This window comes from Fringilla coelebs (genome assembly GCF_963513975.1).
Source record: "Fringilla coelebs genome assembly, chromosome: 6".
NCBI lineage: Eukaryota > Metazoa > Chordata > Aves > Passeriformes > Fringillidae > Fringilla > Fringilla coelebs.
Window position 1 is genome coordinate 31,521,278 of NC_140034.1, and position 27,214 is coordinate 31,548,491.

Sequence of the window (27,214 nt, forward strand, 5' to 3'; positions counted from 1 at the left end):
TTCTCAGCAATCTGGCTGATCAGAGAAATTCCTTAAATGCCACTCATTCAGAATTTGCTTGATAAAAAATTAAAACACACAATGATGGCCTCCTGTTTCCCATGCCACAACTGGCTATGTGATTCTGTTTCCTCAGAGGGTGCAATTTTACTTCTTGAAAAGGCAACGTGTGGATTCTCCTCTGTATTCAATGAAGAATTTTATAATAGCTTCCTGTGGCGTTCAGTATTTTGTTTCTCCAGTTTCCTGCTCAGCAGCAAGGGACTAAAAGAACCTCCATAATTGCCTGTCACTTTTATTCTCCTTTGAAACTGTTTCCTTCATGTTCAAAGACTTCAAATCTTTTGTTGCCCTCTCACCTGGGGAATCTATCTTGTTAAGTGCCTTCAAACAGAAGAAAATCCAAACCTTCTGGCTCCATGCAGTTGACATTCCTGTGGAGGCAAGAAACAGTTTCTCATACCCTGAAATGTATGATACTAGTCTATAATACTGTAAGCAATTTGAGATATAGATCACTTTAAATTTCATATAAAATTAATTTTTCTATGTTAGAATGAAGCCATTGCTTGGTATTCATCCCCTGCCATCGTGTCAGGTGATTTTCACTTTCACTCATGGTATTCCTTCTGAAGCTGGCCTGCAGTTTTTATAACGTGACTCATTAGCCCTAGGAAGATTGAGAGGTAGCCTGTTTTTGCAAGAGGCAAAGGATGCTTTTCTGACATAGCCTAGCTATTGTCACTATCAGCTTCTAAAGCCATAGAGAGAAAAAAACAACTATGAGATAAATTCTGTTATAAAATACTAAAAATTCATGTAAAGTAAAAATTTTTGTTGTTTGGCTTGGTGTGGTTTCATGCATCTAATTGTTATACTAAAAAAAAATGTAAGAAATTCTGGTATCATTTGTGAGGCTTTTTTTGCATGCTTTCTGCCATAATTTTTATTTTTGTCTCTTTCTCTGAGATTGTGGTAACCAAGAATTCAGGATTTTGCCAGGTAATTGTGGTTACGTCAGTATTGTAGTCAACATCCCTCCACCATCCAGCGAGTGATGGATGCCTCTCTTTTCAGTTTGCTTTTGTGCAAGCAATGAACTGCAGAGCTCCAAAATGCTAGGGCTCAGGGAACAGAAAAACAACTGCTGTGTGATTTGGATCCACACTCTGGAGCCCATTGCTCACAGTGTTGGTCAGTGCCTTGCTGCACTTCTACAAGCAAGGCAGTGCCCAATGCCCTTTCTATATGCAGAGAAGTGTTTTAGCTGAGGAACTGATGTAGCCACTGCTAGATGCTTCTCCCTGTGATGTACTTACTGGAATCCTAATAGCACTTTCCTGTCATTGTGATGTTTCTGGATGATTCAGTTGATGTTTGGGTTGTTTGTTGGTTTATCTAGTTACTTTTTGGGTTTTTTTGGTTTTTTTGGTTTTGTTTGTCAGAGAAATAGGAAAGATTAGGTCCTTCTAAATGACTTTTCCCTCATCAACACTGCATTCTTAGGGAGAAAAGTGCATACTGCTCTACAATAATGAAGATGCAATTATTTTGCAAGGCATGACAGCTATATATCTGTCAAATGTTTTCAATCCAGTAGCTCCAAAATCTGGAGCTACATACAAAGGCCTGAGGACACATTCTTTAATTGTCAAATGTTTTTCTTACTAGTTTTGTGATGGGAAGAGTAGAACTTCACTTACTTTTCAGTTTCAAGACCTCAGGATGTTCTCCATGGAAACAGTAATATTTAATCTAGCAAAGTCACCCACAGGGTGATTCTAAGTAAAGAAGTATCTGAAAAAAAGAGGAAATATGGCCAAATTTTAAACTAGTCTCCTTTAAAAAATATTATTAATGTAATAATTCAAAACATCTTCCCAATCTTCTCCATCCATACTTTCATGGATTCTGCTATCCAGATAAATTCAGCACAATTGAAGGAACAGAGCACATGTAAAGTGTAGATTCTGCCAAGCACAGAAAAAAACCCCACTTTCCAGTGCTTTGATACACCTGTATGCTAGTATGTACAAATGCTCTTGATAAATAACTTTCCCATTTGTGGCAGCAACCACAGTAATGTATAACATTACTTGTTTATTTGTGAACTATTCATGCCCTCAGAATTACTCTGCTAACTGGGAAGGTGGATTGCAAATTTAATTAAATCAAAACTAAAATGATACATTTTTTTTGTTGGACAATTCAGTAGATTGCCTCTTGAGCAAAGGAGCAGGATAACTCACATTTACTTCAAACAAAATTGATATAGGATTTTATTGACTCAAAATGACCAAGACTTGTTTTTCTGACACCTAAAAGTGACAAAAGTGACACTAGATTTCTGTGACTTTGTGTGTTTTTTCAAAGTGAAAGATTAAAATCCCACCAAAGGATCTCTGTTATTGCTTGAAGTTTACATGACGTTCATACCTGGTTCAGATAAGAGTAAAACATATTGTTTAGAAATAGTTAAATGAATCAGAAGTTGCTCATAAACACTATTGCTCCTTTAGCAGCATTGTAATATTTGTTTGTCACTCCACCTTGATTTTTCTTGTCAATAGTCTTAAAAAATAAATCCTTTCATAAATGATGCTTAAGAATGTGAAGTTCCTCTTTCCCTGAGAGCTAGAATATAGAAAAAAATGACATTTTTTGTAACACCTTGAAAATGTTTTTTAAGCATATCTTTTTAAATGAATTGTGGAAGAATAAAAATACATTACATTGTCTTCTCTGAAAAAGTTATGTGAGACTGAGAAACTTGTAGCTATTTAAAGGGTATCTAGATAAAGTGATTAACAAATTTGTATATATGCAAATTACTTTTTTCAGCGCAGTCTTGAAATAAATTTAAAAAATTTAAAAGCAAAAAGTGTTTTTAAGTAATTTTTGTGATAATTACTGACTCCCAATAGGTTATATTACACCAAGAAGGTCACATGGATGATGGGCTCACATTACAAAGATGCCAGCGTGAGGAATCCCAGGCTGCTCGAATCATTCGCAATACTACAAGCTTATTCAGCCACTTCATAAGGTAGTTGTTACCCTGGTTTTAAAGTATTCTGAAATTTTAAGAATTTCTCCAAGAGAATCCTTATGTCCTGCTTTCAAGTGTTTGAATTTAGAAGCTCTTAGAAATATATTTTTACCGACTGAAATTTGAAATTTTGATTAGTAGTGCCATTAAATAGATAGAACAGTTTATGTGAGATTATTTACATGAAATCTAATACCTTGAAACCAGAAGCAAGCTGGGTCATAATCCAGGTTGAAGAAAACAGGGTAACTGATCTTAGACTAACTCTGTTAGTGAGTATTTCATGAGACCTAGAACTTCGTGTAATTAAATCTGTAAGTATGTATTTTGTACTGAAGAAATTATTTTTGTGTAGTGCTCGGCAGAAGTTTTAATTATGATGATGAAGTGTTCACCCTTGTAATATTTGATGCAATATATGATGAAAAATTAAAGAAAAGGAGTTTTTAATTAATTATTTGCACACCATATGAGCCTGTGTTTATAACATTATTACTTCAGTGTCTCAAGAACCTGCACCACTCTGTATTTCTTGGGCTGAGGATATAAAACAGAGCTACCTTTGCCAGAAGTCATTGCCTGCTAGATGATGCCATTTATAGTAGTCAGGCTGTGGAAAACTGGATTATCACACAAGGTTGAGAAAATACTTGAACAGAAAAAGACATTATTTTACTGACAGCAGAGATTCCTTGAAATGCTTTATATTTTTAAATTCTACCCTTCTTTATTTACTTTATGGAATAGATGCAGAAATTCTGATTTGTGGTTAGGATTACCTGCTACTTTTGGGCTCTTTTTCCAGAAGGCTGTGAGTGTATAACTTCAATAACTGCTAGTGTTATTGCACATCACACCTATAACTTTAATCTAAAAAAATCTACTACTGTAGAAAAACAACTTTAATCTCTTTTTATTCTTTTCACTGAATTACATTGCTGCTTCTTACAATTTTTTTCAATTAAAAAAAAAATCTGCCTATATCAGCACAGAAAGGGAAATATGATTCCACTCAGGAAGTTCTGAGTGCTGGACACCGAAATAATCAATATTTGAATGATGTTCAGTTTGGCTCATCTGCTGCTTATATTCACATGTGATACATGTAACAAGACTTAATTTAGGTACCAAAACAGAACAGGCTGCCACATAACACTGTAAATGACAGTGGGAAAATGATTAATGCTGCCAGTCTTGTTGTTTTCCATAGTGGAAACAACAGAGCACTGTCACCCAGCGCCCTGCCTGTTGAGGAGATGGCTCAGACTCTGCAAGACCTGATCACTTACTTCCAGCTTCCCGAAGAAGACCTGCAACACGAAGACAAGCAAAACAAACTTCGCTCACTCAAAAACAGACAAAATCTATTCAAAGAAGAGGTACAGAGAAAGGGATTTCTGCATTATTTTAAGTGTATTGTCTCACAAACTTTGAGAGAAATCTAGATGTATGCATATTATCATCTAGAGATAGACATATGAGCTATAAGTTAATGTTCCTAGCTGAAATATATATATATATGTATATGTATATTAACCTTGTCACAAGCCACATAAAATTTGATCTCAATACTTCTGAGCATCTTTAAAAGGATCTTATTTTACTAAAATTTCTTTTTCTCTCTGTGAAACTGTACAACCTGGAGACTCCAAATGTATGAAAAAACCTGGGTCAACAATGGGTGTTATTTCTGATGTCTTTTCTGTCCTGTGAATCTGCCTGTAACTTTTTTACCTCTAGAAACTCTAAGAATGCCAGTAATTGTTGAATTACTCCTCTTTGAAAATTGAATAACTGCATTTTTGTAGAACTACTAAACATATTTTATGATGTGTTTAGACATCACAAAACACATTTTTGTATGTGTTTTATGAGTATGCAATCAAAGAGAAGTTACAAATCTCTTGTAGTATTTAAAAGTCTTTGGTTAACAGATATTTTATTGGATAGCAAAATTTCCACTTTTTTAAATCAATGAAAATTCCTTTCTATCTATATTTAAAGCATTTTTTCCTTATACAAGGAAGATTTTATGTAAAAAGGAATGTCCTAAAAATTGTAAAAGCCTTTATTTTCAGATTTTTATTCCTTATTTTTCATAATGTTTAGTTGTGTAAGGAACTGTATGGAATCATTCTCCAACATTACTTCTTTTTATACAGAAAAATACATATTCAAATATTTTAGTAACAATTGGTTCGTTGTTTGGGATTTTCTCAATTTAAGGTAATGCAAACTTCCAATTTATACAGAAAAAAGTCTTTAAAAAAGCAATGACCAATGCTTTTTCATGTGCAGTTCACTTTCCTCTCTGTCATATGCGTTTAGGGAATGCTGGCGCTCGTTCTGAATTGCATCGATCGCCTCAACGACTACAACAGCGCAGCTCATTTTGCAGGACTTGCAAGAGAAGAACATGGTGGTACATCATGGAAAGAAATCTTGAATCTCCTTTACAAATTGTTAGGTAAGTTCTTCAAAAACCTTTTAAAGTAAAAAAAAAAAAAAAACCAGAATACCCCAGTAGCGTGGAATCCTCCCTGCTGCCTCACCGCCAAAGAATCCTTTGAGTATTATTCAGTTTATTATGTAAATTAAAGAAGTTCTTACATATAGTTACTGCTAAATAGAGTTTCTTGAGCAATGATACATCAGAAAATTAGATCTCAGCCAGGAAAAAGTTCTGTGAAGCATGTCAAAACCTTTTTTTTTAAATTTAAATGTACCTGTGATATGCAAACAGATGTGAATTATCATTTTGAAAATTAGAAAAACTGGAAAACAGTTTTTTCAATATCAATGCCAGATTTTCTAGAGCACTGCTATTCAAGAGCAAACTTATAGAGCAGATTATAGAGCAGAACCAATATGTGTATGTGTATTTAAATTTCTTATTTGGTACCTAGTTTACATTATTCCTCATTTAGGAAAATCTTGTCTTCTGATGGAGATTAAATATATTCTATTTTCATCACAAAGGAAGGTCGTCCTGATCCACAGTGAGACAAGGAAGTTGAGAGTCAGGGCAAGAATAAAAGAAACCAGGGGAAGTGTTTTGAAGGATGAGGTTATTCACACAGAAAAGACATGCAGGTGCTTCTGAGGAAATTTCATTGCCTTAGAAACTAAAAAGTTACCACTGGCTGCATTTTGCTACAGTCTTATGAGTTTAAAGAAAAATAGGATGAAAAAAAGCTCTCTCTAGTACTATGTGGACTTTTTTTCAGATTTTATCTTAATTTTCATCTGCCAGTACATTTTGAACACAGTAGTTCTGATGTAATATTTTTTATTCATAATAATAAAAATCATTGACAACTGAATACAAAAGATGTATTTTTTGTTACTTTTTTCCCCCTATGATCTATGACTTCTAGAAGGAAGAAAATTAACAGTATTTCTTGAAAGACTTGAATATTGATGAACTTTCAAAGTGCAGTCTGCACTACTGAAAGACTAAAAGCTGTGCATTCTACAACATTGTAACCAGAAAGGAGAATTAAACACCAATATGCCTAATCTGCACTTGACCTCAAAACTTCTGCATAAGATCTTCCCACACTTGGCAGTAAGAAACAGAAAAAGAAATGTTTCACCCCATGATCATGACCGTGCTTGACATCAAGCAGGGGTGATGGATAACTTCTATTTATATTTAGCAACAAAATAAAACATAAACAAAACTTTTTTCTTGCTGAGATTCTTGTTTATCCAGGAGACCCCCTTCAATTTCAAAAACTATGTGCTCCTTAGAAATTATGTCAGTTGCTTATATTCAAAGTAGTGGAAATTCCAATTCTTTATTATGGTAACATACAGGGACTTGTCTGCTCATTGTTTTATTGAGTTATTCTAAAAATTGTATTAAATACATATAATAAACTTTGTTGATTTAAAATGGAAATCTCCTATACAATGATACATTGTGGTTTTTTCCAGCTGCTCTCATTCGTGGCAACAGAAACAACTGTGCTCAATTTTCCTGTAACCTTGATTGGCTAATCAGTAAATTGGACAGATTAGAATCTTCCTCAGGTGAGACTCACTTTTACAATGTAAATTAACTATCAGTCAATGCCTGTTTTACATTACTTACATAGCAGTTTTCCTTGAAGCCAATACATACTAGAAAACAAATACACCCTTAGGGTTTGGTTGGGGTTTTTTTGTTTGTTTGTTTGTTTGAATTGGCTAAAGTAATATATTTAAAGAGACACTCATATGAAATTCTTTTGCTCAATATTACATCCTGTCAGTGCTGAATGTGACCCTGATGAATTAAGGGATCGGGACAAACAGTATCAAGAGTGGTGTATCATGAAATTGCATGTATTTGTGGCATGCATATAAACCCCGTATAAATGTAGCTTATATGTTTGGTTTTTTTTACAGTGGAGTATTCAACAAAATGTTACTATACTATACAGTGCTCCCTTTACATCTTCCATTGAAAAGAAGGAGCTAATCTTGCAAATTTCTCAAGTGGTTTTAAAGTTGTAGCTATATGCAAAAGAAAAGAGAAATTAATATTTTTATTTTGCTTTTATTCCTAAAGTACCATGTTCACAGCACTACTCCTTAGAAGTTGTTTAGTTCTTTTTTTAGGCCAGAGAAACCATACCATCTTGTGAGACACTCCTTTACTGAGCTTTTAGGTTGTGTTCAGGGGTGCAGGTGATTTAATGGCAGCATTGTTTCTGTGGTCCTCATACAGGTATTTTGGAAGTGTTGCACTGCATCTTGATTGAAAGCCCAGAAGCTTTAAATCTAATATCTGAGGAACACATCAAATCCATTATTTCACTGTTGGATAAACACGGGCGCAATTACAAGGTATGTTTGGAAAAACTAAGGATGTAATGTTAATCTTACAATAATTTGTGGGGGAAAAAAGATGAGAAATGTCTACATGGAAATATTTAATTCCAATACCTTTAAAGAAATAAAATAACCTTAAAGTACACTTGCAAAATTTCTTTGTTGAGATTAAAAGAATGTTTAATATGTAAATGTTTTTAAACAATTTTCAAATACCAAACATTATAAGAGAAGTAAGCAGTTAAGAAAAATTGGTAACCTGTCTGAACATTGGATTTGATGAGAAAATGACGTATTCTGGTAGCTGTAAGAAGGTGGGCAGAGTAGCTTGCTTTGTGATTCAGGGCTCTGGAGAAGTAGTGGACTACCATTGCATCCACAGATATAGAGAACTATATCCTGCAAAGTCATTCCTAACTTGAGTAATAATTATAGCAGCAGAAAAGAAAAAAAAATAAATTGAGAAATCAGAAAAATAATCCAAATATCTGAAAACACAGGTGTTCTGAAGAAAGAAAAAACCCCTGAGTTTCCAGAAGATATACTGGATGAAATTAATTTAGACACCAATATGCAAATTATTATGATAGAAGAAGGTGAACAGAGTTTCTGGCTGCAACCAGGATGACATCACAACACAGACGAAGATATAGGTTTTTGTGTGATTTTCTGATGTGAGTTTCCTTCCTCAATTAAAATTTTATTTGAAAGACTGATAACCTCGAGGAAGAACAGAGGAAGTTTTTGTGAGCTGAAATTACCTTCTCTTGTAAATCACTAATACAGGGAACCTAGCCAGCTACAGATACAGTAAAGGAGAAAAGAATTTTTAAGCAGGGTTAAGGAGTATGAACTCTTATAAGTAGGCATAAGAAAAAAAGTTGAAATTACAGCAGGAAGTTTAGCTTACTATTTTTATCTCTTAACAAGATTACTGTGTTATGCCAGCCACCTAGAAAGAACCTTTTGTCTGAAACATCTCAATGTAGATCTTGTAGTGAGAACTTAGAGCAGAAACTGAAAATGTAGAAAGGAGAAGAATTATACTGGGTAATGGATTTGTTCATTTCCATTTGTAGTGTCTTTGGCTATACCTCAGCAATTACTGGAGTGGGTAGGAAGAAATAAATTCTGTTCCACAAACAGGATATCCTGTTCTCCTGCTAGATTAGAGATTCTGTTGAGATTTAGGAAATAAGGAAAATTATGAGCAAAATAGTTCTGGAAATCATTGAGTTGAAGGTCTTTTTAAATTAAAAGCCTTCTGTCAGAAATAGAGTCAGCATATTCACAGAGATTATTAAAACAGTTTACATGTAAAGTCTGAGCTGCTGGTAATCATTAATGTTACTAAGATGCTTTACAGCTGAGTACTGTTCAGAGCTTATGTGGTTCTTTAAATGATTATCCTTTTGCTAGATGGGCTTTGCCCAATAGCAGAGATAGTAGAAAGGAAAATGCTGGGATATAGAAAAGTGTTTAAGCAAATATACTAGCTTAAGCAGCATAAGCTGTTAATGGTGGGTTTGTGTTCAGTTCCCTAGTCAGAGAACAGGAGTAGCTAAATTGAGTTTCATGTTCTGCTGTTTCTGGAGTTGTACAGCAGTAATAACTTAATCAAGGGTGTGAAGATGTGTCTTTTGTCATGGAGGTGGTGTGTGGTAATCTAGCCCACTTGAGCTCATTGCTCAAAGACTGATTGTCAGAGGTCAAGTACACATTGGAGCTTCTCTGTTTGTGAAAGTGTGCAGCTTTGTTCCTCAGCATTAAGCATCATTATGTTACCATGTTCTCTCTTCCAAAACCTCCTGCTCCAGTACTCTGTAGAATGATATCAATCTTTTTCAATTTTCAGACTCAAGAAAAAAAAATCTGACATTTTAGAATAGCATATTTCTGAAATTCTGTTTTGCTTTATAGTAAGCTTTTAAAGCATCTTTCATTTTATTTAAAAAATGGAGTATTTCTCAAATTGAAAACATTGTTTCTAGAAGAGACTCAAAAGCAGTCAGTCTCATTTCCATTGAGAATTATCCACTAATTTTTTTGGGCTGCAGAAAATTTATCAAGGAATTGAATTTTATATTAAAATTTTTATTGAGATTTAATTTAGAAGTCTCAAAAAATTGGCATAAGGCTGTTTTAACTGTTTTTTCTGATCAAAATGAGAGTAAAGAATCTTTAAGGGAGGTTTCTGATGCATTCTGAAACCCTGTGCTCTGATTTTATGTTCCACAAATGTTTGATATCCTCTATCAGTAGTACAAACAACACTTGGTCCAAATATGTGAAAAGTATTTAGAAAACAATAATGTATATGATATCCCTTCCTTTAGGGCTACTCTGAATTCAAATTTAGCTGACAACTGAATAACAGCATATGCTCCTGGCTGCCTTTGTCTTACTACTTCTGATTTTTCTTTTAAGGTTCTCGATGTGCTTTGCTCTCTCTGCGTCTGTAATGGAGTTGCAGTCCGTGCCAATCAAAATTTGATCTGTGACAATTTACTGCCCAGAAGAGACTTACTTTTGCAAACACGTTTGATTAATGATGTGACAAGGTATAGTGATATGTTATATTAGAAAAGATTATTTCTGTAAGATTAGAAAAAATTGAATTTCTATATCTTCAGTAATTAATTGAATAAAAAACTGCAACCTGAAAAAAAAACCCAAATCTTTCAATATTTAGAAACACACCTTAGGAGGTGATAGTGTATTATGTATTAACTTCTGAAAAAATTCATTTTAACTGATAATATGGCATTTGTAGGGAACCTGGGATCAAATAGAAATTGCTAATTGATAATCAGAGCTGCTCTAAAATGGAAACGTGAAAGTTGCTTGTTTCTGAGTCAAAACAGGGAACCGAGTATGCAAACATACTCTGAAGGAGTATGTGTATTTTAAGAGGGACTTGATTTCCTGGCAACCTCACTCCTGGTTTTGATTTTAGCAAATGATCTTGTCATTTCTCTTTTGACTGTAAGTTTTTCAAAGCATGGAGCCTCTACCTTAGAAGATGGCTCTACAGCAGCTTTATTAATTTATGCAAAGTGGTTCACTTCAAAAAGTATTATAAGAAAAGTGTGGGTACCTATACTTATACTTGTAAAGAGAGTTAGACAATTATACAGCAATATAATTCCTAGGTCACACTTAATGTTTACACTAACTGGCTTGCCTTTCCTTTCTTAGCATAAGACCAAACATATTTTTGGGTGTTGCTGAGAGCTCCGCACAATACAAGAAGTGGTACTTTGAGTTAATAATTGATCAGGTTGATCCATTCTTGACGGCTGAACCCACCCACCTGAGGGTTGGATGGGCCTCTACCTCAGGTTATGCCCCCTATCCTGGGGGTGGAGAAGGATGGGGAGGCAATGGTGTTGGTGATGACCTCTACTCTTTTGGGTTTGATGGCCTTCATCTGTGGTCTGGTAAGTACTTTGTGAACTACCACTTGTTTTTACAGTTAACACTTATCTACCTTTACCTTCCATTTTTAATTTATATACCACGATATTGCATAGTGAGCTACATTCAGACCTCAAGGTTACCAAGAAGTTATTTAGAATTTCAGATCAGACTATTTGTCTGAGATGTTAGCCAATATTGAATTATACCAATAAGGATTTTTAGCAGATTGCCTCTGTTTTCATGATTTTGACCACAGAATGGCATTTTTCAGATCTAGATCAATGCTAACAATTCTATCTGTCCGAAATAAATGGATGCATTGATCTCAGATAAATTAATTCTATACAAATTGACATTTGCATTATTATTTTACTTTGAATCTACAGTTGAAGGAAAATGACAGTTATTTTTAACCTGCTGAGAGATCTGGCAAATTGAATTAAAATTTTAACAAATAGTTTCATAAAAGTTTTGTCAATAAATAATAATAATTTCTATGCTAATACTAACTTCATTATTTTAGTCTTTGCGTGTAGAGTCTTTAATTATGAGGTACCCAATTATTTTTTCATTCAGATTTCTCTTGCATGCACAGGAAATGATTGTTATTTTTTAGTTGCTCCATATGTGACCTGTGTTTTAATGTCCAAATTTCAATGCATGTAGACAAAATCCTTAGTTTCCCCATATTTCTCATTGCCTTTAAATGCCATATACATCTAGGTATTCTTTAATTGCTCTGAAAATAACAAAGTGGAGCCATGCAAATGAAAGGTGTTTTAATGAGAATGTATATGAATACATTGAAGTAAAGTTTATGACATTAATGCTAGTAATTCATGATCTGAGAGTGTTTCCTTTATCAATTATATTAAAATTGTTCTAGCATTGAGTTTTGTATATAAAGTATGTATGTGCAGACACAAAAAATTCAATATTTTATTCCAACACTACTGGACAATTATCCAGTGTCAGAAATTATCTTTTTTCAGAGAAGAATAAGAGGTATTTTCAGCCTACTCTATTGGAAATGGCTGAGTAAATAATTTTTAAAAATCAAACCTGCCTAAATATTCTGATTCCTGAATACTTTTGTCCTAGGTCGGGTACCCAGAGCTGTAGCATCTGTCAATCAGCATTTATTAGCATCAGATGATGTGGTTAGCTGCTGCTTGGATTTAGGTGTACCCAGCATTTCCTTCCGCATTAATGGACAGCCTGTACAGGGAATGTTTGAGAACTTCAGTACAGAAGGGTTTTTCTTCCCTGTCGTAAGCTTGTCAGCAGGTGTAAAGTAAGTACAACTTAATTTGAGTTGCTTTCATTGCTGTCTTATCACACAAAATATTGTCCAACTTCTAGTATGATTTATTCTGTTTTGCTGCTTCGGTTCTGTCCAAATAGCAGCTGGAAGGAAGGCAGGGAAGTAATGATTTGTTCAGTGATGATTTCACTTAAAAGTGTCATGTGAGCTGTAAACTATTTGATCAAGTCACAATGTCTGGACAGTATTATTTTATGAGTATTTGGTGACCTAAGGGAAATTAATTTTGTTTCATTCCAATTATCAGTGAAAAAAGCATGTTAGAAATGCAGCACCATATTTTGCACTAATTAAGGTTCTCACTGGCTTTCTCAGCAGGGAGTAAATAAACCTAAATCATCATGGAAACTGATACTGTGTTCACAGTAGGAAACAGAACTGATGAGAAGCAGTTTTGGAATCTCTTTACTAATATTCCCTATTTCTTACCTCATCTGTAGCTAAAATACTGATTCAAACTTAGTGTGTGCAATTTATATGGTTGTCTATGTTCAATGAATTCAGAAAATCTCCTGAAGAATCAAGCAGAATAAAGGAGGGCTGGCAAAGATTTAGTAAATAAATTTCATTTATTCCCCTGGAGTGACCCTACTATGCAGCTGCATTAATACAAAGCTTTTGAAAATATTCATTACTTTTTACTGTAAGAAATCTGCCAACATTGGTGTAATATTTTCTTTTTTTTTCATTCTTATTTGATGTTGCTTTAATATTTTGTGAGAGCACTTTTCTTTGTAGCTTATAGTAACATTATAACTGATGTTAACAGCAGATGTATGTTGTCATCTGTGTCTATTACTACCAGAGAAAATACTTTTACATGGGAATCCTGAGTTCATGAGTTAAGGAGGGTGTTCTGGGGTCTTTCATCTTTTTAAAAATGTGAACAAAATACGTTGATTTGTTCTAATATTCCTATAGGCTTATGGTCACTCTGTCACAAAAGATGTAGGGGCTAATTCCTAGAGATAACAGGATTCTTTTCTTGTTTTTAGTGTTTGCTTACCTCTAGAGTTCACTCACTTGAGCACCAAAGTATGCTGGCTGCATAGTTCTTGTCTTAGTTGTTTTTCCTGGTATATTCTTAAATTTATATGACAAATCTATACCTGAGGAGAAAAAGAACATTTTAGGGGTTTGCAAAGAATCTTAGTTGAGCTTCTGGAACTCATTCCCAGTTGGAATATTCAGTATAATATTGTTTGCTTTCTTAATGTATTAAGGTTTTAGTGGTTTTTTTAATTTCTCTCATATGCCAAACTGCCTGCATGTGTTCACTGAGATGTAACTTTAAAACTTTCAAGTTATGTATCAATAGTCCCAATAGTATTTTTATCGTAACAGTCCAATCTAAATTAGATTTGTTTTTCCAAATCCCTTAAATCCATTTAAAAAATCACAACTTACAACCATTTGATTTTAAGTGAGAAATATTTCAATATCCCACTATATTAAATAATTAGGTTTGCTGTGGCCAAAACAAATTTTCAAAATATAGTGGGTAGATGATGGTTTCACTGACAGTATCTGCTAGTATGAATGGTTGGTAACCCTTTGGTATTTACCAAAACATGAAGCACACATGCATTTTTGTAATTGGTAGTAAAACAAATGCTTAGGCTTCTATACTATTTATTCATAATGGTTGTATATGCTGATTATTTAAGAGTCTAACTGCTTCATTGAAAATTGCACAGAGTTCGTTTCTTGTTGGGTGGACGTCATGGAGAGTTTAAATTTCTCCCTCCTGCTGGCTATGCTCCCTGTTATGAGGCATTGCTTCCAAAAGAGAAGATGAAATTGGAACCAGTCAAAGAATACAAAAGAGATTTTGAAGGAGTGAGAGATTTGTTGGGTACAACACAATTTCTCTCTCAAGCTTCTTTTATCCCTTGTCCAATAGACACCAGTCAGGTACGTGAAATTTGCAATAATGGGATCTATAACTTATGTCTATTCAAAACGTAAATTCACAATATAAAATCTTACCTCTTTCTTAGCAATTCTTCAATTGCTTGTTGTGATGTACTAACTAAACTAGGTGATCTTGGATGTACAAGGCGTGGTAGCTGAAACCTCTTCTTACTTCTGGAATTGTTATGCTCTTTCCTTAGATTGCTCTTCCTTTTCATCTTGAAAAGATCAGGGACAAACTAGCTGAAAATATCCATGAACTATGGGGAATGAATAAAATAGAACTGGGCTGGACATATGGCAAGGTATGTTTTGAATGACCTGTCTGGGTATAGTCACCTGTGTTAGGTTAAGTCTCCTACTAGCCCAAACCTTGACTTGGAATATGAATAGGGTATGCAATGATGGTTTATACATTACCAAAAACAGGTGACCATGTAAGCTGGAAGGAGACAGTGGTATTAACTTTTTGGTGACTTTTCAAACATTCAAATTCCTCAAATTCATTTGTTTTGGGTTTTTTTAATTTCATTAGCTATGGAGGATTATTTATCATGTTCATTATAAGTGAATCATGGGAAAAGGAAATTTTTATAGTTATGAGTTGCTGTCACTGAACAAAGATAAATGGTATTGCTTATATTGATTTCATTACTGCAAAGAATTTACTGGGTTTTTACTGTGATTCTTGATTCCATCAGGAAAGTACTCTTTTCTGCTATTCTTTTGCAGATACGGGATGATAATAAAAGGCATCATCCTTGTCTTGTGGAATTCTCAAAACTGCCTGAGACAGAGAAGAATTATAATCTACAAATGTCAACTGAAACCCTCAAGTGAGCTTTAAATAGAAAAGAAAATAAAGATTTAAAATTTTATTTTTATTCAAGTGCATCATACTGTTGTAAGATATAAAAACCATTCAAATATCTTCTTCAAAGATATTCTGCTAACTTTACTAGAAGTCCCAGGAACCCAATCAGACTGATGTAGAAAAACTTTGTCTCTACAGAGAGACGAAGATAAAAACACCACCAAATCTTGTTGGTTTTAATAAAGTGGTAGAGATCTCAAGCCATAGATTTGTGCCTTTTTAGTCTTTGAAGGGCTTATTTATTATCTCTGATAAATGAAAATATTTGGGTTTTTAAATACCATTGTTTTTGATTACTTCCATGTTTTTAAATATAATTTCTTCTGCGTATTTTTGCAATGCATGAGAACTATAATGTTGTGTTTAACTAATGCCACTTTTATGCCAGAACCCTTTTGGCCCTTGGATGTCACATTGTTCATGCTCATCCAGCAGCTGAGGAAGATCTTAAAAAAGTCAAACTTCCTAAAAAGTATGTACCTTATGGTAACAGTTGCATATTATATTATTTATTATAAATACAAATTATTTTAACTTCATTTAAAGTTTACTGGATATGAACCCCATACATGATAAGGTCTTACAGATCTCTGGTTAGGCCTTGACTTGGCTGTGATGCTGGAATGTGAATACTGCTGTGCTATATCACCTCCTGAAGCTGTTGAGAGGCAGAAACAGTCACTTATGGGCAATTCTAGAAGTGTTACATCACCCTAGAACAGAGACTCCAAAGTTAAATACAACATTGCAGTGCTTTTCTGTCTCATAGTAAAGAACAGTCTATTCACAGGATGGTAAATCTATTTACTTGAAAGAGAGTTTACCACTTTACCATAGGAGACAGAAACAGCAAGTTGGACGCTGGCCATTTTACATCAGTTTATCAACCCAGCATATGTCTTTTTTTCCTGAAAGAAAGTTATCCATGAGAAACAAAGTCAGTTATTTAAAGTGAGCGATAAAAGACATAGCTTTATAGTGAGAGATGGTAATCTTCATCCAATTGCTGGCCTTAATTAAAAAAAGTAAAATAGACCTTTTCTCAAGGTTCATACTGCAGACAGTCTATCATAATACTGGTTTGCTATTATTCTCTTGTTAAAATACCTATTGCCTATATGAAATATCCTAATTAATGGAAACTACCTGACTTGAGCAAAAGAGAATCTGAATACGTCTAAAAGGGCAGGTTGTCTGTATACAATATGGAAGGGTTGGAGAAGATAATGGCTGCTAAACTTTAAAAAATTAGAAATATTACTAAACTTTTTATTCAGTCAAAAAGTGGCAAGAACAATAGTTAAACTTTTTTCTTCTGTTGGAAAAAATGGTAGTGTAGTCCTTACAGAATAGGTTATTAAAATACCATTCTTGGTGATACATAAGAGCGTTTCATTAGAAGTCATCATACAGCTCTTTAAAATAGAAATTAATTGAAATGTTTAAATGAAAAATACATATATATATATAAAGTAGACATTCAATTAAAAATTTTGTTGCTTTATAGCAACCATTTAAGCATGTAAATCTGAGTCACATTTAATTAGTTATTGTGCAAGTAGGTGGAAAATGAGATGGTCTAGATGGCTAGAATCCAATTTATATCCAGTCAATTACCAAACAGAAAGGAAGATTTTTGCAAAGAAACAGGGAGAGCAGGAGATTAAAAAGTGGAGAGAGATAGTGATTTCCACCCTATGAATGCCTCATAGAAAGATTTAAATACCATAACTGGGATATCTTGACTCTCTGTTTTGCTTTGTTGACTTACAGTTACATGATGTCAAATGGATATAAACCTGCCCCTCTTGATCTTTCTGAAGTGAAATTGTTACCTGCTCAGGAATTTCTAGTTGACAAACTAGCAGAAAATGCTCATAATGTATGGGCAAAAGATAGAATAAAGCAAGGATGGACCTATGGCATTCAACAGGTAGGAACTTCTTTACATGCATTTGGAATAAGTAAAGAATGTGAGATTTTTTTCTTCCAGAACATCATTTGAGAGGGAGTGTTAGTTAAGATGACAAATACTGGCTGTCCTGTAATAATTGGAAAAGCCAGAGGGGGTTAGGAGCAGGATAAGAAGCCCTACATATAAAGGCCTGGATTGTCAGACCTGTATGGTTGCAGCTGCTGGATGTATGAGAATATATTTCCACCCTTCTCCTTCATTCTTGTATTTAGGTTTTCAGTATTATTATCAGATAATTAATTGAGCTTGCATTCATAGAACTCTTCTTCATTAATGCTGCTTCTCTTCTGTAGTCATTACATGATGCCAAATTATACTCTGTGTCACTATTCAAAGTCTTTGTGATGTCTAAACAGACTTTTCTTCTTGTTGTTTTTTATAATCCCTTTCAGGATCTTAAGAACAAACGTAATCCTCGCCTAGTGCCATATGCATTATTAGATGAACGTACTAAAAAATCAAACAGAGACAGCCTCCGTGAAGCTGTCAGAACATTTGCAGGCTATGGCTATAGTATTGAGCCGCCTGACCAAGAGATAGGTATGTATTCAATAAGAATAATAGTCTTTTAAAGTGACATTTATGGTTTTGTTTTATTACTAAAAGAGGGCCTTTTTTCCTCTGTTTATTTTTGCAGCTGACCAAACAGTGGAAAAAGTCAGCATTGACAAGATCCGATTTTTCAGAGTAGAACAATCCTATGCAGTGACGTCTGGAAAGTGGTACTTTGAGTTTGAAGCTGTGACAGGTGGAGACATGCGTGTTGGCTGGGCCAGGCCAGGCTGTCGACCTGACATAGAGCTGGGAGCTGATGACCAAGCATTTGTATTTGAAGGAAGCAAAGTCAGTACACCTTAACCCCTTTTGATCTACAAACAGGCTAGACAGAGAACTACAACATACGTTTCCTCTGTGTACTCAACATCAACTACCAGCATGTTTTTGATTTGTATAAACATATCTCTGAGCTCTGTTTCCCACTGGATAGTACCTCCATTTTAGTTCTGTCATGAGATTATGCTAACAAAGAAGTGTTGGTTTATATGTATCTTCCTAGGCTATGCCCAGTACAGAAGTCTGTCATGATTATAAACAAGATACAGCATTCACTTCCATTTTTTATATGTGGTGTTTTACAAAAATCAAAAAAAGGTTCTTCATTAACTAAGAGAACCACAGTTTGTTTTCTTTTTTCTATTTTTCTGCTTTCTGTGTGTACCTTCTTCCCAAGGTTGACTCCTAAAGGACCAGAAGGATAACCCTGTGTGTAAGAAGTTGAATCCAGTGAACAGTAGTTATCAGGTTCCAAATTGCTGAAGTTAGGATGCCTTAGTCTATGTCCCTGTTATCTCTAAGGCAAAAGTCATGATCAGATGTTTTCAAATTACTTTAAGATCCCGGAAAATAAAATATCTGCATTTCTTTATTTATTCTGTATTTACTTTTTAATTTTAGCACTGTATTTATTTCCTTGGTTTAAAATTTAGGGCCAGTGTTGGCATCAAGGCAGCGGATTCTTTGGACGAAGCTGGCAACCAGGAGATGTGGTTGGTTGTATGATAAACTTGGATGACAAGTCAATCATCTTTACTCTGAATGGAGAGTTGCTTATAACCAGTAAAGGTTCAGAACTCGCATTTGCTGACTTCGGAATAGAAAATGGTAACTTCCCCTTTAAAGTCACACTATTATTGGAAGACAAAATAATAAAACAAACAGAAAAACTAGTCTGTCTTCACTCAGTGAGCTGAGAAATCATATTCCACTGATATGAGCCTTCAGACTGTGCTATACATTAACTCCATAAAAATTTATTTTGAGAGTGCTTGTGTGGCACAAACTGAATTTCTTTTCTCCTTTAACCACATTAATGTGGTTTCAGCTGAGTGGATAAATTTTCTCACTGTTGCTAGGCTTTCTTTCAGGAATTCAGTGCTAAGAAGCAGTGGTAATAATAAGCATCCTTAAAAATTTCCAAAACCTGAAAATGTAGTCTCTGATAATCTCACTGGACTGTAAACATACTAGGTTCATGTCTGAAGGACAACACAAGTACTGTGCGGTGAGAGTCTACATCAAAAGAAAGATCTTTGCAACATGAGTCTAATCTTTATTTTCTTTCTCTCTCCTATTCATAACTTATCCAAATATCCTATTTTCCTGTGATATTTTTCCTCTTCTGGTTTTGACCTTTGGTTTTTCAAAAAAAAAAAAAATAGTATCTACATGACTGTAGTAAAAGAGTTGGGGAATATTTTCAAACTGCTTTGTTTTATGTTTTCATTTACTTTTTCTTTGTAAGTGTATCTCCTCCAACCAGTAATAGCTTCATACCTGTTAGTAATTGCCAGAAAACTTCGCAGTTGCTCACTGCTCTTTGATCTTACTGTTGACAGAGTTTTTATAAAGGTAAAGAATGAGGGACTGCCTTAACAAAGCTGTACGGAAGTCTCAAAATTCAGGAGAGAAAATCTCTCCTTTACAGGTTGAACTGTTGGCTTTTCCCTAATCTTGCTCCAAAGATTCTGGGGTTTTTTTTGGGAAATGGTGAAATAGGTCAACAGCCTTTCATCCCTGTCTAAATGTGTTGGAGATCAGAGTTGAGTCATAAAATGCTAGCGCTCAAGGAGTGTGTATTAGTCCATTGTGAATGATGGAGGAATGACGGCTGGCAAAAAAGCAACTGTACCTGCTGATGATAAAGTAAATTTTAAAGAAATGCATTGAGATACTTGAACCTCATCTCAAAGTCCTTTTGAAAATTTTGTGCCCTCAGAAACCGTATTTAACTTCTGTTAATAACTTTGATCTAACCAAGGCTGGCTTCCAGTGACCAGCTTGTTGTATAAAGGCATGTTTATAAGTCTAAAAATGAGAAAGATAACAATTATAAATGTGATAGTGCGGTTCTCAGGGGTTTTGGTAGCAATTATATTAAACTCAGACATTAGTATTTAAGGTGGCTTCAAATCCTTGCTACTGTCATCACTTCTTTGTGTGCATTACTTGTAGGAGCTAAAGTTTAGTTCGCATTAGATGGATTGAGTATAAAGAATGTCTAGTTTTAAACTAAGTTATTAATTTTTGTTGGTTTTTTTTCTTTAGGTTTTGTTCCGATTTGTGCACTGGGCCTATCTCAGATTGGTCGCATGAACCTTGGAATGGATGCCAGTACATTCAAGTACTATACGATGTGTGGCCTCCAAGAAGGTTTTGAACCTTTTGCTGTTAACATGAACCGAGATGTTGCTATGTGGTTTAGTAAACGCTTACCAACCTTTGTCAATGTGCCAAAAAATCATCCTCACATTAAGGTAACATTACATGTCAGGGAGACACCTGTTCAACGATTGTTTGTTTAGCAAGCTGAGACATTAAACCCTTACTAATACTTACTGTCATCAGATAGTTTGTCATATTACTCTATTAAGTAACTCTTAGATAATTCCAGATGTTCTTGTCTATCTCCTTTTTCATTTATGGTAGTATGGATTCCTATGGATATACCTATCTGGTTTATTATATGACTTAATTTAGGTTGGGGTTAGCTGCTGGAAACATGTGAGTTATGGGGGTCTTCTTATATTCTATCTTACATGCACTTTCACTTTCTAAACCTTCTCTACTATAATTTTTTCTTAAATATCTGAAAATTATTCAACTGCAGTCTGAGGATATTTAAGTGTACATGTGGTGTCACAGATTCTTTCATTGTGATGCACCAGTGATAGGAATTCCAAAACTCCCTAACAAATCTATCCTAGAGCAGAATAATATATTCTGTCTTTTCTATAAATTGTTTCAAATTAATATATTCCAAAATGTTATGTTTGAGTTCCTGAGGAGATTTTTCATTACAATCTATCTAGGCCATTTACTTTAATTTAGGCATAGCCAATTATTCTTTAATGATTGTCTCTGAAAATATCACTGAATTCCAACTGAAATATTTCAGCTTTTTTTTTTATTTTGCCAGAATTATTTCATCAGTATTCCTGTCTTTAAAAGTTTTTGAAATGTTCCTATCACTGAATTTGAAAATGCACTTTTTCAGCTCATGGGAAAGTAATATCAGATGCAAAGTCCATAATGACCCTCTGAACAATTCTAATTGATTTTTCTTCCCATTGTGGTGGAAAATTACTGATTCTTGTGATGTAGTTTTTCAATGACTTTTGTACTCAAAGTGAATTCGTTTAATAAAATATATTTTAAATTTTTTTTTTTTTTTTTTTACTCCTGACTGGAACATTTTGAAAATATTTACTGTAGTCAGGATATACTGAATCTGTTGATTCCCTTGCTTGTCAGGTTAAATTCAGTGTCAGAGAACAAAGCTGCATAATTTAATTACGAAAAATTTACGTTTGCTCTTTCAATTTTCTCATCCTCTAGTTGCTTAATGGGAGTTTTCAGCATTTTTTGATAGACTTATTTAAAAATATTTCTGTTTATTTTTAGATATGGAGAATTGATGGGACCATTGAGAGTCCACCTCGGTTAAAAGTGACTCACAAAACATTTGGTACACAGAACAGCAATTCAGACATGATATATTGTCGTTTGAGTATGCCCATTGAGTTCCACTCATCATTCAACTTTGGCATGGGTGTGGAAAACGCCTCCTCTGATGTTTTCCAAAAACGGTTAGACTTGGATTTGGTTATCCTACTTCATGCTTTCAGTGTAAATGTATTGTTATATTATTCTTTATTATTGTATACTCAAAATTTCTGTGCACTAAGAACAGATTACCATAAAAAGACAAGAGAGAACCTTTTTTAAATAGGTCCATCACAAGGTCTATAGATCTTTGCCTAAGCAGCTCCAATTTTTTCTGAATTATTATGATTTGCAAAAGCTAGGCTGGAAAACCAGCCTAATTCATTAAAAGAAAAAAGATTGTGGGACAGGTTTTTAAAGATACTGGGTATTAATGGGTGCTGCACCTGTGTCTTTATGTAACTGCTGTAAATCTGCCTCTTCTCCCACTCTCTACCTTAATTTCAATCAACTATTTTACTTGCATATTTGTGTCCTGTACAGTCTTTGCTAATGCATACTCAGTACCAAGCAAAGCTGGTTAGCTAGTTAGCTAGCTTACAGTAGTTAGCTTTTAAGGATACTTAATACTTAGCCTAATAATGACTAATTTTTTTACGACTTTTTTTTTTTTTAATTATTTACTTATTCTCCTTAATCTGTAGAAAGCACAGCCAAGAAATTGCACCTCCTTCTACTACAGTAAGTACATATGTTGAGATGCTTAGTTCTTCTGGAGTTTTGAAGTAGATTTATGTGTAGCAACAAGTTCATTAGAAATCAATCCATTGAAAGAAGCCTTTCTAATAATATTTTATGATATAACACTCTTTAGAAATAATGATGTACAGAGCTGCATGATTTGCAACTTGTGTAAATATAAACCTTAAAACACTAGTCTGTTTTTATAAATTTAAGAGTATTTAAAATTACTTTTTAAGTACTTCAAGTATTTTAAGAAGAATGTGAATTACTATTAATGAAGTTTGGTATATAGGAGATTTGATTATTCTTTGATAAAATACTTTAAATTTCTATTACTAATATGGTCTTTTCCTCCTTTCAGTATTTTTACTCACTACGGATATTTGCTGGTCAAGACCCATCCTCTGTCTGGGTTGGCTGGGTAACACCAGACTATCATTTTTACAGTGAGAATTTTGACCTAAACAAAAATTGTACAGTGACAGTTACTTTAGGTGATGAGAGAGGCAGAGTTCATGAAAGGTAAGGAATTCTTTATAGTATATTAAAGTTTTTGTTTTAATACTGTTGTTTAAAAATCAGATGTTCATAAGTTTGATGATATTTTAAACATTAATTTAAACTAATAAAAAAATTGATTATGGAGTATCAATTTTCTGTGCTCATTTATATATTAATGTGTTTTAGGTAGACAAGTTAAAGTGAATTTATCATTAATGTTCTGTTGCAAAGAAAATTTCTTTTGGAAAGAATTTTAAATGAAAGATGCTTCTTTAATCTAATATCTGTATTTACTCCCTGTGGATGAAGCAGTTTGTTTAACTCTAACTTACAAGTGCACACAGAAGCCTGTGAAATCTTTTCATAACTATGAAAAAGGAAAAAAAAGTATTCTTCCTCTGAAAAGTGTTTCCACCAAGTTCAGAGTGACCTATGCTTTGCTCTTGTTGCTCTTTCAGTGTGAAGCGCAGCAACTGCTACATGGTTTGGGGAGGAGATGCAATTGCTAATTCCCAGAGATCAGGTCGCAGTAATGTTGATATAGAAATTGGATGCTTTGTTGACCTGGCTACTGGAATGGTCTCATTCACAGCCAATGGAAGAGAGCTTGGCACTTGTTATCAGGTATTATCAAATTTTCAGGAAGCTATCTAGTAAGATTCTTGTTTTTATGCTGCTTCTCTTTTCCAGAAATCTAACTGGACACTGTTTGTGTGATGATAACATGTTTTCCTATATCATTCTGGTTTATCCCTCTTTTTCTCTCACTCCTTGTAAGGCAATGTTTTTTGAGTTGTTTCAATATGTTTGGATAAATATTTTTTCTACATCTCTGTGTGGTTCAGAATCTAGATTAATAGAGTTAATTCTTTAAATTGTTTTTTCAACTGAATCTGTTATACAATAAAGGGGAAATAAATATAAATAGCAGAAGGTCAAAATTAGACTTTAGACATAATTTTTGATATGAATTAAGAAGAAAGATTTAGTTCATTATTACCAGGGTTTGTATCTTCTGCAGATAGCTGTGATTTGGTGACCTTGTGATTTGATAAGTTTCAAAACCTAAAATTCAAATATGCATTAATGCAGAAAGCCAAAATAAACAGCGTGGGCCCAAAATGCTACTAATACCATCAAAACATGGTGTCATTTCAAAAATGGATCAGTGGTTGACAGGAGTTTTCAGCACCAGATTGTTGAGATTTCCTCTCAGTTGGATCAGTTGTCCATAGTAAAGCACTCCCTGTGGAAGAGGTTGTCCAGTATTAGCAACAATTCTTTGTTTTCTTCTATGTCAGCCCCTCAAACGGGTAATGCAGACAAAACTGGAGTGTTATTTAACTAGATTTAATGGAACTTTTATACTGACTCCATTGGAAACCAATGTGGCAGGGCCGCACACAGCCTCTAGATGGGGGTGGGAGGTTATGTAGTAATTGCAATTTTGGAATATTTTGTAATAGTGGTCAGTAACTTCAGTGCCAAGCTGGAGAATGTTGAATGTCAGCACGCTGGCAAAAGCAAACAGGTGGTTAAAGTGCTTAAGCACTGCTTTGTTGTTTTTCTAACCAGATACAAATCAACACGAAAGCTTCTGAGTAAACCCATGAAGCTTTGGTGAGCTTCTTTGTAGTGGATGTTTGTGGGTTTTTCATGGACAGCCTTTAGCTGTTCTTCTTGCTAGGAGATGTATGAAAAGCAGATTTGGACAATGTGCATTATTGAATTTAGTGTAAATAACACTTTCAGGCTTTTCTTTATATGACTTGCAATTAATATAACCGTGTTCTCTGTAGTAAATTTAAATCTCAGAAAATACCATTATTTCTCCTCTGTTTCTTCTCTTTGCATGGAAAACCACATGAAGTTCTTTTAGGAAATATTTTCTCAATAAACCTGTTACACCTGGTCTGCTGAAAAATGAGACTATCCAGCATTTTTTAATAGATGTAAAATAGTATACCCAACAAGATTGTTACAAATAAGGGTGAAATATTTTTTAATTTTAGCTTAGAATAATTTAATTATTTACTCTCTTTATTAAAGACATGAAAAGAATATTATGTAGTTTTAATTTCCATGTCTTGAATATTTTACGATAAAGTAAGATCTTTGAAATATTTTACTATATCAAATCTCTCACTCCAACTGCCACAACTAATTTATATTTGTCTGGTGTGGGTAATTATTCTAGTCTTATAACAATTTACATATACCCTTCAGTTTTCTTAACTGAACTAGAAGGATAATATTTGTTTGCTGTTTTCATTTTAAAAGGCCTATAGGTCAACATATGTAAGAAAGAAAATTAATTTTTGTGTAGTTCCTGATCTAACTCTTGAATGCCAGGGTGATATTCAGAAAAAAAAGCCAACACAACAAGCAGAACACAATGCCTTTTTTTCTGGATTTGGGGTTGTGGTTTTTTTAACTTACCAAAAAGTGTGGAATGTTAGTACCTACCCCCATATTATTTTGTCTATGCCCATAGTCATGGTTCTGAGAAAACAGGTTTTAATAGATTGTTGTCCTCAAAGTTAGGGGTTGTATTCCTTCACAGCACAAATGTGGTAGCTGTGCTTATGATATACAGCATCTGTACATGATACACGAAATGCACCATGATGTGATTAATGTATTTAATTGAACTTCTGAAGCTTTGACTTAATTGCAGATATACTTTTTTCATCCACCCTGGAGCACTGAATTTTTAAAAATAATATACTGTTCTATAATTATAATTTTAAATTTTTATTTCATGGCAATGGTTCCTCCTCTAGGTCTTGAGAGCATATACGGCTAAAACACACCTGTTTCAAAAATCAGGTGGTCCTATAACAATAACTGAAAATACTTTACTATATTATAGGTAGATACTATTCAACACTTTATTTAGTAAATTATATAAATTATTTGATAATGTAGTGTGTGGTATACAGTAATTATTTTATATCATATTCAAAGGGATGATTTTTTTTTTCATTTTTAATTAAAAAAAAAATTATTCTCCTTTCACTTCTAGGTTGAACCAAACACAAAACTTTTTCCAGCAACTTTTTTACAGCCTACAAGCACTAACTTGATTCAGTTTGAACTTGGTAAATTAAAGGTAGGAAGTATTTTTGTATTCTGTAGAAAGACAATCTTTATGTAAATGTGCTCTTTTAAATCAGTTTATTTCCATGTAAACTCCTGCTCAGTTAAATTTGTTTAGGAAGGTTGTAATCCAAGGCATGACTTGTAATTTACTTCTACCTTTACTTCTGTAAATGTTGTTATTATATGCAGTTAATTGATTATCTGCAATTGTCAAAATAAACTAATATTGTTTGAGGATAACACCGTTAATGTTGGGGGATTTTAATGGATTTTGTTTGTTGCAATAACTTCTACCTTTCTGTGACTTCCTTGTTATTTAAAACTTTTCCTTCCTTTTGGTTTCATGGGTTTATTCATAATTACGTGTTTCAAAAACAATTAATACATGTATTTGTTTCAGAATACCATGCCTTTATCAGCAGCAATTTTTAAAAGTGAAGAAAGAAATCCAATTCCTCAGTGTCCCCCTCGCCTTGATGTACAGACAATTACACCAGTTTTATGGAGCAGGATGCCAAACAGCTTCCTCAGAGTAGAAACTGAGCGTGTCAGTGAGCGTCATGGCTGGGTTGTACAGTGCTTGGAACCTCTGCAGATGATGGCACTTCATATCCCAGAAGAAAACAGGTACATTTATAATGAGATAAAATTACTTGGTGTGGACAAAATTCTCTGAAAAAAGGAGTCAGTGTATTGATTAAACCTGCCTTGCTGAATATTTACATTATCGTTGTTGAGAATTTCTGATCTTACCTGATATCATATCAGATGTTTTGTTCATTAAACCTAAGTACAGGAGACTGAACTTTAATGACCTGTACCAAGTTTTGCATGCATAAAAGAAAGCATGACTATTCGATTTTATTTAAATTTAAATTGAAATAGCATTTCTTAAATCTCTATGTCTTTAAACACAGAGATTTTTCTCAGGTTGAGAAAAACAAGCATAAAGAACATGCAAGTACTATTTTGTGAATTTTTTCTGTAATA

At 33.9% G+C, this 27,214-nt stretch overlaps 1 protein-coding gene across 1 annotated transcript in view; it reads left to right on the forward strand.

Moving 5' to 3' along the window:
* The window catches only part of RYR3 (ryanodine receptor 3), a gene marked incomplete at both ends in the record, with an annotated part of 192,527 nt that overhangs the window by 69,336 nt on the left and 95,977 nt on the right, over positions 1-27,214 (forward strand). The window contains 23 exons of the mRNA XM_084208173.1: positions 2,925-3,046; positions 4,260-4,428; positions 5,378-5,516; positions 6,989-7,084; positions 7,764-7,882; positions 10,295-10,428; positions 11,066-11,307; positions 12,389-12,581; positions 14,309-14,525; positions 14,726-14,830; positions 15,258-15,361; positions 15,788-15,871; positions 17,173-17,332; positions 17,767-17,914; positions 18,012-18,217; positions 18,862-19,036; positions 20,480-20,688; positions 21,836-22,020; positions 22,582-22,618; positions 22,983-23,143; positions 23,581-23,746; positions 26,148-26,234; positions 26,625-26,851. Of these exons, the coding sequence (XP_084064299.1) occupies positions 2,925-3,046; positions 4,260-4,428; positions 5,378-5,516; positions 6,989-7,084; positions 7,764-7,882; positions 10,295-10,428; positions 11,066-11,307; positions 12,389-12,581; positions 14,309-14,525; positions 14,726-14,830; positions 15,258-15,361; positions 15,788-15,871; positions 17,173-17,332; positions 17,767-17,914; positions 18,012-18,217; positions 18,862-19,036; positions 20,480-20,688; positions 21,836-22,020; positions 22,582-22,618; positions 22,983-23,143; positions 23,581-23,746; positions 26,148-26,234; positions 26,625-26,851 (3,485 nt within the window). The remainder of the gene's footprint in view (positions 1-2,924; positions 3,047-4,259; positions 4,429-5,377; positions 5,517-6,988; positions 7,085-7,763; positions 7,883-10,294; positions 10,429-11,065; positions 11,308-12,388; positions 12,582-14,308; positions 14,526-14,725; positions 14,831-15,257; positions 15,362-15,787; positions 15,872-17,172; positions 17,333-17,766; positions 17,915-18,011; positions 18,218-18,861; positions 19,037-20,479; positions 20,689-21,835; positions 22,021-22,581; positions 22,619-22,982; positions 23,144-23,580; positions 23,747-26,147; positions 26,235-26,624; positions 26,852-27,214) is intronic.